This window comes from Stenella coeruleoalba (genome assembly GCF_951394435.1).
Source record: "Stenella coeruleoalba genome assembly, chromosome: 16".
In the NCBI taxonomy this organism is placed as follows: Eukaryota; Metazoa; Chordata; class Mammalia; order Artiodactyla; family Delphinidae; genus Stenella; species Stenella coeruleoalba.
The window spans coordinates 33,341,861-33,357,897 of record NC_137162.1 but is presented as its reverse complement, the minus strand read 5'-3'; the positions used below and the strand labels follow the sequence as shown (position 1 = coordinate 33,357,897).

At 43.6% G+C, this 16,037-nt stretch overlaps 1 protein-coding gene across 2 annotated transcripts in view; it reads right to left on the bottom strand.

Moving 5' to 3' along the window:
- MYOF (myoferlin) overlaps positions 1 to 16,037 on the bottom strand; it is a 155,763-nt gene that overhangs the window by 29,618 nt on the left and 110,108 nt on the right. Inside the window, exons 31-39 of one of the 2 annotated variants that reach the window (XM_079900916.1) lie at positions 15,340 to 15,448; positions 14,180 to 14,257; positions 11,733 to 11,914; positions 11,482 to 11,640; positions 11,258 to 11,356; positions 10,159 to 10,320; positions 7,816 to 7,981; positions 4,567 to 4,643; positions 1,184 to 1,195 (exon numbers count right to left, since the gene is read on the bottom strand). In XM_079900916.1, the coding sequence (XP_079757042.1) occupies positions 1,184 to 1,195; positions 4,567 to 4,643; positions 7,816 to 7,981; positions 10,159 to 10,320; positions 11,258 to 11,356; positions 11,482 to 11,640; positions 11,733 to 11,914; positions 14,180 to 14,257; positions 15,340 to 15,448 (1,044 nt within the window). The remainder of the gene's footprint in view (positions 1 to 1,183; positions 1,196 to 4,566; positions 4,644 to 7,815; positions 7,982 to 10,158; positions 10,321 to 11,257; positions 11,357 to 11,481; positions 11,641 to 11,732; positions 11,915 to 14,179; positions 14,258 to 15,339; positions 15,449 to 16,037) is intronic. The other variant, XM_079900917.1, reaches the window with a different exon arrangement.

Here is a 16,037-nt window from a genome sequence, read left to right as displayed (position 1 = left end):
GTCTGTTTTTACTCCCTTATCCTGTTGACTTGATATTTACATATGCAGATAAATTAAAAGAAAACCTTCAGTATGTGTTTACTATTTCATCCTCCAGTATGTGTTTTCCACTGTTTCATTTCCTTAGCCCTTTTAGCCAGCAATGCGTTGCAAAACAGAGCTCACTAAGCTAAGAGTGGGTAACACTGGTTCTAATTCAAGTTCCATCCTTTACGTTAGAAGCCATACCCTTACGTTACAAGCCATACCACATCAGGTACGTTGTTTAACATCTCTGAGCATCATTTTCTTCATCCACCGAATAGGATAATAACACTACCTGTCCCCATCCATCTCACAGGATTGTTTTGTTTTGTTCTTTGACCACGCTGTGTGGCACGTGGGATGATCTTAGCTCCCCAAGATCCCCGACCAGGGATTGAACCCATGCCCCCTGCACTGGGAGCACAGAGTCTTACCAGTGGACCACCAGGGAAGTCTCTCATAGAGTTGTTTTGGACATCAAATAACATCATTAGGAGAAGGAGCTTTGAAAATTATAAAACGTGAAGCAAGAGCAGGGAGGCATCATGGTTTGTTTAGACCAGTGGCTCCCAACCTATTCTTGGAGATTCTAATTCAATCAGCCTGGGGTGAGACCTGGCATACAGGATGCTTTCAAAAGTTCCCCAGGTAACGTGCAGCCAGAGTTCAGAATCCGGTGGTTCTTTGATTGGGCAGGAGGGACAGCATTTAGAATCCCTTGTGCAACATTCTCAAACTGTAGAAGGCTGTAGTTTATCGAAGGCTACTATAAATTCCACTCAGATTTATAATAAGAATAGATCCCATCAGACCCACCCGTGGCTTAATCTACCTAGGAAGAGTGAGCTTGCCCAAAAGAGTGTGTCACCAGCAACACAGCCTCTTCTTCCATCTGGGGGGAAGGAAGAAGGAACACTCAAGAAAAGCTATTTCTTATTTGTATATTTGTATATATATATCTGTTTATACATACACCTACAGTTATTTCTTATTTGTATACGGTATATGTATGTTTATACACACACCTACAGTTATTTCCCCTTTATAGACCAGTAACCCAACCCTGGATTTAAAGAATTATTTATTTATTTATTTATGTATCAGCTACAGGCAGAAAATACATGAATCTTAAGTCTAGCAAAATGTGTATAATAGTTACCTTTTCTGTTAGCTGCCCATCGCATATATATGGGCAGGAAGAGGACGAACCACGTACAGGTCACACAGAGATGGAGACCCCATGAGCATTAGATTCAATGAGAAAGAGAAAAGGAGATGTTACTGTCCATCCATGCCTTATGTTATCAACATTTTGATGGATTATTTATTCAAGATGATCTCATAATTGAACACACCTTATTGGCTTCTTCTCTGAAATGTGCAAAAGAGTTTCAAACGGTATTAAAATAAAAGGCTTGGAGGTAGCCACCCATGTCCCATGTCTTAATAGAGTTGGACAATCTGTCCACCAGACAGATTGTCCACCAGCATAGTGATCACAGAGAAGGTGGGGTGGAGGTGGGGATGAATACAGTTACTCATCTTCCTGCCCCAAACCTCTTATTCCATTTAGCTTCTAAAGTATATCCCCAACTTGGCCTAATTCTCATTCCTTCAAAAACTCCTGGCCCAAGATGTTTATGTCCAACATGACTGCAGCACCATCATGTAAGTATCTTTTCTTGATTTTTCCCCATGCCGACGATAAAGCACCTATATACATATCCACCCATAAATGGATGTCAAGTCTCTCATTGGCCAAATCCTCCCATTTGCGTTTCTGCGTGGAGAATCCACCAGGAGATGAGAGAATGGACAGCTAGGATGCTGGGGCTTGACTTTTCTCTTGGTACCTGCTGGAACATAAGCCAAGCTCACCCTTAGGGGCAGTTTGAAGAATTGCTACCTCCTAACTTCAAGTTCATTTCCACTGTGAGGGGACAGCGACTCGTCACTACAGGCACTTCCTGCAGGGAGTGCTGGGCGGCCACGGGGCTTCTTCTGCAAGTGCCCCTCGGCATTTTCCACATCGACTTTCGTTCAGCACACGGAAATGCCAAGAGAGGCAGCGAGACAGATAGATATAACAATTCTTTCTATTAGATTCATGTCAAAGCGAGATTAAAAGTTAAATCATCACAGCTGAATTGAGATTTTGGAGAGAGGGACTTTATGCCAAAAGTGTTTTCACATTCTGAATCGTTCCTGAATTCATAGTTTTAGAGTCTGTTTATTCACATCTACTCTCAGCTATTGGAAATCATTTCAAAGAAATGAATAGTTCATGATTTAAAAAGCGTTATTCAGAACAGATGGCTGATGTTAAGATCCAGGATTAATATGGGAGAATTTATTCATGTCCGCTTGCTCATTAGTTCACGTGGCAAAGTAGCTGAAGCAGCTAGAGTAACTTGCTTCATTATATCCAAATGGCACAGAAGATTCTCCCCTGAAGCTTAAAATAATCACATTTGTTTAAAGATCATCTTTCACTCCAAAATCTAGAAAGAATGTGAAAGGAGAGTTCAAGTCTTTAGACCGAGGTCCCCGCAGCCCCAGGCAGCATCATGCATTTTCTTATCATACATACATGCACTGTCGTTGGAGAAGCCATTTTGCTGAGTGCTGTTGACATACTGCTTAAGCACTGGAATTGGAAGGTAATTGTTGAAATGGCCACGTAGGAATGTCTGTGTTATCTGGCTGGCACTTAGCAATTTGTCCCCAGTGCTTATTTCCTGCTTTACTTGTGGCGGTGCTGAGCCCATCTGTTAAGAGCTCCCAGGGTCACCACAGGGCAGTGGTGTGAGTTTCTGCGAGCCCAAAACTGTCACCTGGAGCCATATTCTACAGCTCCCATCAACAGCACGGTGTTGACCCATTCCCTCAATTTACCAATAGAAGGCTTGACTTGAGTTAGTGGTAATAGGTATTCATTACACACACATCGCACGTACACGTAACACATGCGTATCACCTGCATGCATATATTACAGGCATGCACGTGTATTACATGTATGTGTAATCTGGGACATCAGCAAGCTTGTCATTGGCTCTTCCACAGCTCAACTTTGCTCATTTGACTTTGCACAGATGAGTGCTATATTCCCCAATGAAGAGGTGGTATCAGATTTTTAGAGGCAATTCCAAATAGCCTTTCTTATCAACACAGTACACCTCCAGTAGCTGTTAGGAGAGCAGCTGAGTGAAAGTTATTTATAGTACATGAGAATGACCGATACTACCTTCCTCAGCCCTGCTAAGCTGCAACTTAAAATATGATGTAAACTCAACTTTCACAACGTGTCGCTACAGTAGCCTCATCTGTTAACTACTGTTAAGAAATGAATGAGATTGGGGCATGGACTGGCTTTATTCTTCTTCTTGAGCCTCCATACCTGGGGCTACTGAGTATACAGAAAGCCCGAAGAAGAGCTGATTCACAACGGGAGGCAGGAAAGCTGGAGGCTGATTACAGAGCAGGATCTTAAACTGGCTTTTTCCAGAGTTGTTGTGAAAATGTACGTAAAAGATCTTAAGTATATTACACTTAGCTTCGTCCTAGGCTACTACTGTTTTATTGGGACTATTTGGCGTTGTTTATAAAGTGAACACAGTGGTTTTGCATATTTGCTATTGTCATTTCTGACTGTGGAGGATTCTCAGGGAATAGAATCAAACACACTGCTATGCAGTGCTGGCTGCAGAGCCCACATTTAGTATGGTCCAATTGTTAGTGAGTTTAATGCAGTGGGAAGAAAGTGGATTCTTTAAAGGCACTGTTTATGGACATAACACATTAAAGTGCAATCATGTGCACTTTTCGGCCAGTTTGCACATTAAAACATGCTGTGAAAGTCCATCGTGAATGCCAACAGAAACGGGGAGATAGCTGATGTTTTCTTTTTTCTGGGCTGGGAACTTTTTTTTCCCTCTCCTTCTTGTCGAGCTGGCCAGAATGGTTTTAACATAGGGTCCTGAATGAGCATTTCCACCAATTTCTTGATTTGGAAAACCACAGTGAATATAAAAGTTGGGGATATCCCATACACTGACAAATAGGGTCATTAAAAACCCATGACACTTCTGTTTCATGTGGGGGAAAAAGCTAGTGTGCTACATGTATCCGTCTTCTGAACGTTGTGGTCCTGTGTATTTGCTCCGGAAATTTCTCTTTCTTGCAAATGATATCATTCAGACTGTCCACACTAAAGGTCCTCAGACCTGCCTGCACATTAGAATCACTTGGGGAGATTTTAAAATTTACTGTTGACTAGATCCCTCTCCCTCGTGGAGAGTGGAGCACAGGTCTGAGTATATTTTAAGTATCCTGGGTGACTGAGGGTAGAGGACATGAGTCCACACAATGTCACCGTAGAGGACATGAGTCCACACAGTGTAAGATTCAGGTTTTTTACCGTGATAAGCTGGTTTGTTATTTTATTTTAGTTGCACTGAATGGTTGTTTGACTGAATTCACCTAATGCTTAGATGCCTGGAAGATAAAACTGACATCATCCAATGATCAGTTCTGAAGCCTACCTTTGATGCCAGTAATGGTTTGGTGTCTTCTATTTCAATAACGACGTCCCGGCAGGGTGGGGTAGACAAAAAGGAGGCTGCAAGACAATTTCATAATCTAAGATGCTTACAAAAATATAGTGGTGAACATTCTACTCCAAGTTCAAGTTCAACAGCCACACAGTGGAAGGCAGAGTTTGCTCCTGGATGAGACTTACTAAATGGAGAAGACCACGTCTGAATGTAGAAAAATAACCCAATTCATTGCTTTTCCCAAAATATGATACAGTTTTAGACATTTTAAAGGGGATTTTATGGCCCATTTTTTTCTTTTATCTTAGACAATTAGCCCAATCCTGTACACAGGAAATGCTGAAAAAAAATCGTGTCAACACATGTCTTTAGAGGATGTAGGAGTGAGGTCGGGCAATGGGGGCTGGAGGGAGCTACACCAAAGGAGCTTCCTTTTCATGGAATCTGTTCTAAGACACAGAAAAGCAAATCAGGGTGAAGAGTTGCACGTTTCAGGGCTGAAGTTGCAGTGGCTCATTCGGCGTGGCTCTCACAGTGTACACAGAGGGAAAAGGCACACATCCTGGCTTTAAATAATTCCCAGAATATTTGTGGCTCTGGATGGTGAGGTTAGAGCAAGGGCTCAGGAGCAGCCCCTGGGCTCACCAGGTTCAGTTCAGCTGAAGGGGGTGCTGAAGCCTCAGCCTGGGGCCGGGTGGGATGAGAGGTACGGCTACCCTTTATGGAAGAAGGCATCAGGCAGCCAGACATTCAACAGGAGGGCAGAACTCAGACAGAACAAACTCTGCCAAGCCAAAAGAACTTTGTGTTTAACCCAGCATTTGATGTATAGGACATAAAGGAGGGAAAACACATTTTTTAGGTGCCTACCATGTGCCAGGCAGTGGGCTAACCTGTTTACATACATGATCTCATTTAACCCCTCAAAAATCCTGTAGATATGTGTGGCATTATACCCATTATAGAGGTTAAAAAACAAACAAACTGAGGCTAAGAGAAAGCAAGTCACTTGCTTCCAGTTAAACAATCACAAGTGAAAGTAAGTAATCTAGGTCTGTCTGACCCCAAAGCTTGTGTTTCAACCATCATACCAGAGCCCAGAGCAAAGTGGGCCCTTAGTAAATGTCAGAGAAATGATCAGCGGAACACCGGGGAAGAAGAGGAGACTGACATTTATTGAGCATCTATGATACGCCAGTTGCTATGCTGTTGCTAGGTGGCACCCCCAGATCTATCAGAAGTCTCTAGGCTTCCAAGATAGCTCCCCTCCAACTCCCAACAACTGCAGCAACACAGAACAGGACAGCCAGGTGGGAAGGCATGCTGGAACACAACCGCATGCAAGTTCCTTCCTATATTATCATTTCTCCACTTTACAATCCTCACGTACACAAAGCCTCGGGGACAGGAGGAAAGTTATTCTGTGCGCTTCCAACATTAGGCCAACCAAGTCCATTCCTCAACTCTTACCTCAGTTGGGTTTTAAGAAACTATCAGATTGATCTAAAATAACAGGTTCTGGCCTTGGGAACACTGTGCTCCCCATACACCTTAAGGAGTTTCCTCTTCAGGGGCTTTCTGAAGCCTTGACCTCACTTCACACTAACTACAAAGAATCATGAACCAGGAGACCTCTGCCTAACCCTGACCCATAGACACGAGTAGGTCTACACAAGCGATTCTGGGGCCAGAGAAAATCTGCAGCATTTGTACCTTCCTCATGATTTCACATATTTGCGTCCAAGAACTTTCTCTCATGAAAGCAATAGGAAAAACACTAGGAAAACAGTTTCTCTCTATTAAGTAAGCCCAGATAAAAGAATGCCTGCAGTTACATTAATCCTTGATGTTATAAAAATGTTGCTGTTTTAGGCACCATCAACTCAGCACAAAAATGCTTTCCATGGGAAATGTATGGATAAACACACGTAGGGTTTTGCTCAAGTGTGACTGTGAATTTGTTTCTCTCTTCTCTGAATCAGGGATACAGGACGCTCAGACCCACATAGCAGATGAGCTTCAGAGGCTCTGTAAAATCAATACCAAACCGTATGGAAGATTAAATAGAACTGGTTAGCAGAACGGCTCTCAAATAGAAGACATCTGTTTCGGTTTGGAGGCTACAACGATCAGATGAATGGGTGTCAATTCTCCACTGGGCTTAATCGTATGAGCCTAGGGGCTCTGCGATCTTGTTCACGGATGGGACCCAGTCCCCAGCCCCTAACAGTCTCTGCCACATGGTAAATTAAAAAACAAGTAATTCTTGAATAAACAAGAGCAAAATGCTATTCATTAGTTATTATTTAGTATAGAACCCAAAAGTAAGTATTATACTCTGCTCTATCACTTATGTGACCCAAGGCCAGCAATTTAAACTCAAGCAGGTGTCATTTTTTCTTCGATAGATAACAATGAAATCATATTTTTCAAATTATATCACAACAATGTTGTGATGCATTAATGAGGCAGGACAATAGATGGAAAGCAATTTAAAATAAAAATCCCCCACTCCTTCAGTGCTTACGGAGGGGCCGCTGTATTTCCCCATCAAAATATTTATCACAGGACTTCCCTGGTGGCGCAGTGGTTAAGGATCAGCCTGCCAATGCAGGGGACACGAGTTCGATCCCTGGTCCGGGAAGATCCCACATGCCGCAGAGCAACTAAGCCCGTGTGCCACAACTACTGAGCCTGCACTCTAGAGCCCGCAAGCCACAACTACTGAGCCCGCGTGCCACAACTACTGAAGCCTGCACACGCCTAGAGCCCGTGCTCTGCAACAAGAGAAGCCACTGCAATGAGAAGCCCGCGCACCGCAACGAAGAGCAGCCCCCACTCGCTGCAACTACAGAAAGCCCGCACGCAGCAATGAAGACCCAACGCAGCCAAAAATAAATAAATTTATTTTTAAAAAAACTTATCACAGCAAACTGCAATCACCCATTGTCTTGCCTTCTCTGCTGGATGATACAAAAAAGCATGTTCATCCAGGAGCAGGACAATTCAGAAAGTAATAGCTTGAGCATTGGGTCCCCTCAAACAAGGCCAGGATTCAAGGGTAGCTCTGCCACTTACTAACTATATTACCTTGGGAAAGTTACATAGCGTGCTGTAAATCAAAGTGTTTCCTCATCTGCAAAATCTGGACAATGAGTAGTTACTTTGAGAGTTTGTAAAGATTAAATCAACTCAACATGAAAAGTCCCAAGATGCTATTTAGAGACTTGCATTTACCTTTTAGCTGTGGCACGATGTCCTCCTTTCCTGCATAAGGGTCGCAGCGAAAGCGGTCCAGGCGGTCAATGGTGCACTGGCCCACAACGGGCTTGCGCCCAAACTGCCGGTGGTCGATGACCTTGATCACCAGCGGAGGCATGTACAGTTCCTCCTTAGGCAAGAACTGGGGGTCACAGAGGTAGGTGTCACTTTTCTGTTTAAGACCTGACAAGGGCAGCTTTGCCGATTAACTCCCCCAAAGCGACCAACCCAGGCTCTTTCTGCCCATTTGGTGTAGCCCCTGGGACCCACAGCGAGCAGTTCAGTAATGTACATGCCAAGCAAGCAGCCTGGAGCTGAAGGGCCTGAGCTCCGAGCCAGGATCAAACCCTGGCTCTGCCACTGACAGCTGCAGGATCTTAGGGAACTCTTCTCTGTCCCAGTGATCTCCTTAATAAGAGTAGGGGTGCTGGATTAATATATGTGAAGTGCTTGGCACTGTACCTTAGCACCTGGCTCTGCTCTGTAACAGGATGTGAAATCAGCATTTAGCTAGAATTAGTTAAAATTTAGATCGAGATAAAACTGAACCTTCACGGGAGATAACTGTGGCTTGAGAGTCTTTCAGCCCTGGAAGTTCAATGCCAAAATGGGATGCTCATTTTTCCTCCATGCCTCCTGGTTCCCCTATATGGAATTTGGTAGCCTTGGTGACATTGTCTGATTGGGGAATCACAGGCTGGTCTCGGGTCTGCCTGGTGCGTGGTTCAGATGATTTCCACCTTCGTCTTCACACAGGAATAGAAGCTGGGATCAACTGAGTGGTTTTCCTCACCTCTGCTGACTGAGGCTAGATTCCAGGCTAGAGCTTGGGAGGTGGGGAAGGGGCTGGGGACGGAACAACGATGGGTAGAGTGACCCAGGGGATCACTCTGGGATTCTGGCTCGGAGCTTCCAGGTGGTGCTCATCTGTAGCATCGCGAGGGGAAAAGTATTGGCTTTGAAGTTGGAGGGACCTTAAGTCCAAACTCTGGCCACCCACTTGCTAGCTGTGTCCCCTTGTGTAAATCACTTAACATCTCAGTTTCCTCCAAAGCACACATAAGAGGGGTGAAAACGCCTGCCCTGCAGGGTTGAAGACTTAATGCAGGGAGTGTGAATGCAGCCAGCACCGAGCTCTGTGTAGCTACTGCTGCAATCTTGACAGTCACTGCAGCACAGCGCACGGGGCCTGGCACTCACGACAGAACTTGCATAAGGTGGCTCCCCTCTCCAGGCCTCAGCTGCCTCATCTGTAATTGGAGAAGTTAAGCTCCAAGACCCTACAGTTCAAGAGTGGTGTGCTGGAGACCCCAAGGGCAGAAAAATGACTGGGGTGGGGAAAGAAATGGGAAGGTTCTGGACCTTCCATCCCGTTAAACTGAAGAAATGCCTTTGTTTCTTAACGCTTTGTATAGTAGAGTAAAAAATAAAGATTTTTCTTTTTAAAAAGCTAAGGATTTAACTGCTTTCAAAACGGAAAGACGGGGCTTCCCTGGTGGCACAGTGGTTGAGAGTCCGCCTGCTGATGCAGGGGACACGGGTTCGGGCCCCGGTCCGGGAAGATCCCACATGCCACGGAGCGGCTGGGTCCATGAGCCATGGCCGCTGAGCCTGCGCGTCCGGAGCCTGTGCTCCGCAACGGGAGGGGCCACGGCGGTGAGAGGACCGCGTACCGCAAAAAAAAAAAACCACAAAAAAAAACCGGAAAGACGGAGTAACCTCTTCTTGCTCCAAAGTATTATAGGGTCTATGATGGAGGCCTGTGAACCAGATCTGAGGCTGCTGCCTTTCTAATAACCAGAGGGTAACTTTGATGGAACAAAGTGGCACCAACCCAGGGACACGTGGAGGCAGGGCACAGTCATGGGCTCTTAGGACATGGCCCCATCACCCCGCAGCTGCCCTTCCCCAGCCAGCCAGTCGCTATCCAGAGGGTTCTGGTCCACGTACACCTGCAGGGCCTGGGGGTTAATATTCCGCTCTTGGGGGATTGACCAAGAGCCTGTTACAGAGAGCTGACTAGATGGAAAGTTTACTGGAGAAATATATTAGTATTGCTCATAGGTACTTCTGTGTCACTGGGGTTGTTTGAAGCTTTAAGAAACCATCACTACAGTGTGAGAATCTAAGAGGGAAAAGTCACTGACATGCTGTCTGCAAGGCAGGGTTTTTCTATTTGTTGTCAGACTGGAAATATATAAACTACAGACTTTGGAAATATATATATATAAAATATGTGTGTGATTTGTATATGTTCATTTTCAAGTACAAATCAGCTATTCAACAGACATGAACTATTACGGAGCCTCGATACAGTACCACTTTCATGAAGAGAACAGAACTTGGGAAGTTGGGCGTCTTCTTCAGGTTTTTGATCACCACTGATTCTACCCTTTCCCCTCCGCACTCCACAATGAGACTGGGGGAGGTGACAGAAGCCATCTGGTAGTTTTTCATATTTCTTAAGCCCCAAGCTAGAATCTAAGAAAACAATGTAAAGAGAAGGGAAGGAAACCCAACATATCAAAAATAATATTCAAAAGGAAAAATCCTGTCTTAATAACTGGTAAATTCTTTAAGATTGACTTGTACAGATTTGCCTCAAATCTCTGAGAATGTCACTCTAGAAAACCTGGAGGTCATACAGAGAAAGCGATTTTGCCCATTTACCTCTCCTACCTGAGCTGCTGAAAAGCAGAGGGATAAGAGTGCAGGGATCCAATCCCGGCTGTGCCGTATCACAGCTCTGAGGACTCTGGCCAGTTAGTAACCTCTCTGTCTCATCTGCAGACGGGGCTGAGAGCATTACCTATCATGGGCTATTCTGAGGATCAAGTGTAAACTTCTTAACACAGTGACTGACATGCAGGCACTAAGTGAAAAAATAAGAGCCGTTGTTTAAAGTCATCTGCCTCAGTCTTAGCAAGACCCTAAGAACAGAAATCTCCAGGTAACAGGTGCTTGACTGGACAGAGGGAGAGCCCTCAATAGTAAGCAGGACGCTGTCCATCAGGCTCCTTCCGTCTATATCTGCTCTGTCTGACATGTCAGCATTTCTCATTCCTCCCTTCCCTCCCTATACCTCCCTCTGAGGTGCCCTTTTTTCTGCACATAAAGACACACTGCTCTGAGTCCGTCTCCTCTCTCCCAGTTCTCCAGTTGACACAGGAAACTTAGAAATCCACTGGCTCCCAGTAAATGGGAATTCTAGATTCCCTCAGGAATGTTGGGATTGACTTGTTTTTATTGCTTTGACAAGCATTCTATTTCCAAGAATATTTCAATTTTTTAGACAAATTCTATAGGAAATTGGAGACAGCAAGAGAAGATGCAGCAAGATTCCATTCCTAGACGAAAGATTCCATTTCTATAGCCACATCTATTTGAGTCGATCAGTAAAACAAAGTGAGAAGCATACCTCAACAGCAGTGAGCTGAACCACAGGCCTGATGCCCTGGGGGACCATGTACAGACTTGGTGCCCTTTGGGAGGGAAGAATGGGAAGGTTGGAGCCATCCTGTGAAACAAACATGGAAATGTCAATGCCTCCCTTTAGTTCAAGTAACTAGTGCCTGGAGTTGTTAACAAGTGTTTTGATTGGCCACTCTGAAAAAAACAGATGAGTGAGAACTCAGTAAGTACCTTGTGCCTCAGGATCAGCTCTGCAGTGACAAGGACATCCCCACAGGTTTTGTCTCCATTCATTACTGGGTACCAGAGAAGTTTGGGTGTGATGTCCATTTCTGAGTTTAGTTTCACCAGAGGAGAGCACATGCTTCGTCCTAAAAACTCATCTTTGCCCTAGAGAAACAAGCAATCCTTAAATTCCCCGACAAACATCCCTATAAACCTCCATCATTCCCCAGCCATCTCAGAAATTCTCCATTACCTACCACTTGGTCATTGTCAAAAAGTTCAATGACAACCTTGGGTGGGTTCTGTAGGACTGTTTGGGGTTCCCCATAGATTTCAATTTCATCAAATATAATCGTTTGGTCCCAGGTAGGATTCAGGGTTGAGTGGATGATCTCGGTGGTTTTACTTCGATGAAGGAAGGAGACATGAGCATATGGATCTAAAACAGAAAAAAAAGAATAACCACGGCTGAAGTCTGACACGGTAAAACCATGGCCATGGCTGAATTCTGAAATGGTAAAACTCCTGGAAGAAAATATAGGGGTAGGCTCCTTGACACTGGCTTGGCTACGGTTTTTTGAATTTGACACCAAAAGCAAAGGCAGCAAAAGCAAAAATAAACAAGGGGGACAACATCAAACTAAAAAAGGTTCTGTGCAGCAAGGTAAACCACCGAAGAAATGAAAGCCAACCTATAGATGAATAAAGAAAAAAATATAGATACACACTATGAAATATAATTCAGCTTTAAAAAAGAAGGAAATGTTGCCATTTGTGACAACATGGATGAACCTAGAGGGCATTATGCTAAGTGAAATAAGCCAGACAGAGAAACACAAATACTATATGGTATCACTTATATGTGAAACAAACAAAAAAAGTGGAACTCATAGAAACAGGCAGTAGAATGGTGCCCTCAGGGTGCCTGGGGGCAGGGGAAATGGAGAGAAGTTAGTGAAAGGGTGTAAATTTCACCTACAAGATGGTCTGAGGATCTAATGTATAACATGGTGACTGCAGCTAACACTGTATTGTATAATTGAAATTTGCTAAGAAAGTAGAACTTAAGTGTGAGACGATGAATGTTGTGGAAATCCTTCGACAATGTGTACATGTATCAAATCACCACGTTGTATACTTTAAATATATTACAACTATATTGTCAACTATATCTCAATAAAGCTGAAAAAAGATAAGAAAAAAAAAAAGAAGTAATCCATTTCTCCTCCATGCTAAATAATTTCACCAAACCTTTTTGCAATTGCTTGGGAGCTGTCCTGTCTGAGCAATACCCTGCTGTCTAACTTGAAGCTTTTGCATAAGCTAAAAGGGTGCTTGGCTTTTAGCATTGCAGCATCTTATGAATGGGATTCCTTGCTTTTGTCCTGATGATGTATCTTTTATCTCAAACTGCAAGGAATGTGCTTAGAGTTTTATGCAACTTTGGTCGAGAAATTAACTTTGACTTTCAATGATTGAGTGCCCCCTGGTGGTGAATATTCAAAAATGTCTTCAAAAACCATTTTGGAGATGTGTATTACAGAGATAACCTTGAATCTGCTTTAATTTGTGAGAAAAGGAAACCATTCACATATGTTGGTTAATATTAGTGCTCGGAACATACCTCACAATTGATGTAAGCATGCTGGAGTATCAGGTAACTGCTCTTAGAGCTGTTTCCATAGAAGCCCCAGGGAAGCTCTGATGGCCTTCAGGTCCTGAAGTAGAATGCTCCCCCTATAGCCCAGGAGCTGTTCATGGTCCCACTAGCAACAGCACAAATCCCCCAGCAGCAGGGGCCCAGAACCTTCCTCTTAGAACCAGTCCAAAGGCAACAAAAGCAGCTGGGGTGTCAGTGTGAGGGGTGATGAAGCCTCATGGTTTGATGGTGCTGGGAATTGGGGAGCAGGCAGCAGAGGAGGTCAAAATAGACTCCAAAGTAGGGGAATGGGTGATCTGGTGATCTTTTTGTCAACTTAAGAGAGCTACAAAAAATATATATATATTGGGCTTCCCTGGTGGCGCAGTGGTTGAGAATCTGCCTGCTAATGCAGGGGACACGGGTTCGAGCCCTGGTCTGGGAGGATCCCACATGCCGCGGAGCAACTGGGCCCGTGTGCCACAACTACTGAGCCTGCGCGTCTGGAGCCTGTGCTCCACAACAAGAGAGGTTGCCACAGTGAGAGGCCCGCGCATTGCCATGAAGAGTGGCCCCCGCTTGCCACAACTAGAGAAAGCCCTCGCACAGAAACGAAGACGCAACATAGCAAAAATTAATTAATTAATTAATAAACTCCTACCCGCAACATCTAAAAAAAAAATATATATATATATATATATATATATATATATATAAAAAAAGGTGAGGACTTACCAATTAACCCAAGAGCCCAGGGGTAAAAACACAGCTATAAACAGAAAGCAGAAACTGCTTTTCTTAAGGTGTTTTTTTAATCACTTAATCAATTAATGATTAGTAGTATTAAAAGACCATGAATCTTCTCCAGCACTCAGCAACCATGCTTGGCATACTCAGCGAGTATCTAATGACTGAGCAACTGACTTCATGCATATCAAACTACCCTCAATACAGAAAGGCTTTTTGTTGTTGTGAGAAATAACTCAAAGCATCCACTTGATGAAAAGTAGAATCAAGCTAGCCTGCTGTGTAATAACATGTGAGACGGAGACGTTTTCCCTTTACCTGAAAAGCTATCCTTGTCTAGAGCCATGAGGTTTCTGGCTTGATAGATATAGCAACGCAGATGGTAAATGTAGACTCCTAAAAACAACAGGACGGAGGTTACTTACAAGAAACAGAACACTGTATTTCTATTGGGAGATAATATATGTTTCAGATAAATGGGTTACCCAAATCTATTTCCCCACGGTAAAGAACACATATACAGTGGTGATGACATGTCTTCCCAAATTAATTCTGTCTCCTGCAAAATGAAACTTATTTAAAAAGTACTACAGGAAGCTCAATGCAAGTGTGTCAATCACGAGAACATACTCCTGGTGCAAACTACCTGGATTTAGGGTACTGCTTGGCATCGCCGACCTTTAAAATGACACTTGGTCTCTAGGAGTTATAGAAATAGGGCTTTCCAGACCATTTCAGCACCAGATCTAGGAAACGGTTATCTGCTAAACGTTTCTTTGATATTTCAAAGACTTTATACTCCTTATCATTATTATATTAATGCATATACGACCCTCCCCACTATGCTGCCACCCCTCCCTGCCCCTGCAAACACACATAATTTGAGAGGCAGGGGAGCATTTTGATTCATTACACAGATTCTGGAAACCAGACTACTTGAGTTCAAATCTTGTCTGTAGTGCTTACAAGCTATAAGATCTTGGTCAAGTTATTTAATCTTTCTGCACTTGGTTTCCTCCTGTAAAACTGGGGCCAGTAATAGTACTTACCTTCTAGGGTAGCTATAAGAATTAAATGAGTTAATATATGTAGAGTGCCTGGCACATGCTAAGACTTATATGAGTATTTGCTATTATTATTACAGAGTAGGCCTGCTTCCAAAATTCCTGAAGGTTATCATTGAAACCAACCTTAACTTTTTGAACATTTTTTCCGATTAGAATAATCTTTTGCGGGAGCTTAATAGGTAGCATGAGTACATATCAGACAGATTATGTTGAAATCAATGATTTGACCACCCTCTACCCCAAATATAATTTTGGAAACTGTATTTAAAAAAATCATCTCCATCAAGTGATGAAAATAAAAGTCACATTTGCATAAAGGGATTTTTATCTATCACATTTGGTGAATTCAAAGAGTTTCCTTGAGATGAACGTCATAGAAGTGAAAAACACAAATACACGTTTAAAACTTACTGTCAAAATTACAGGAAACAATGGGAGTGTTTGCTCCAAACACAGCAGTGGCGCTGTGTTTCTGTTTTTCTACACTCTTTTCATCTCCATCCTCGGTAGTATCTGCACCCTAAAATAAGAGTCAGGAAAACAAATTAACAATGCCTAAAAACAAACGAAGAGGTAAGAACTACAAACAAATGGAATGGTCGCTTTTAAAAGAGATTTTCTTCATCCAATCACTCCATTTTTTTTTTTTTTTTTTTTTTTTTGCGGTACGTGGGCCTCTCACTGTTGTGGCCTCTCCTGTTGCGGAGCACAGGCTCCGGACGCGCAGGCTCCGCGGCATGTGGGATCCTCCCAGACCGGGGCACGAACCCGTGTCCCCTGCATCGGCAGGCGGACTCTCAACCACTGCACCACCAGGGAAGCCCCAATCACTCCATTTTTAAACGATGAATAAAGCCCAGGACAGCGACAGAGCAGGAAGTCGAAGCCAGCCTTTCTACCCACCAAGGCCAGGTTTACCAAACCCTGCCCGTGAAAGAAAAAAAAAAAAAAAAGGAGGAGCATAAAGGATACATAAGTGGATTAAGAGGAAGGGAGGAGGAAAAAGAGCAGTGGAAGAAGAACAGAGAAGGGTCACTGTGTAGAAATATAAAAGTAGCTTGTGTCCAAACACAAATTTCTAAAAATGGTCCCTGACTACCACATTGTTT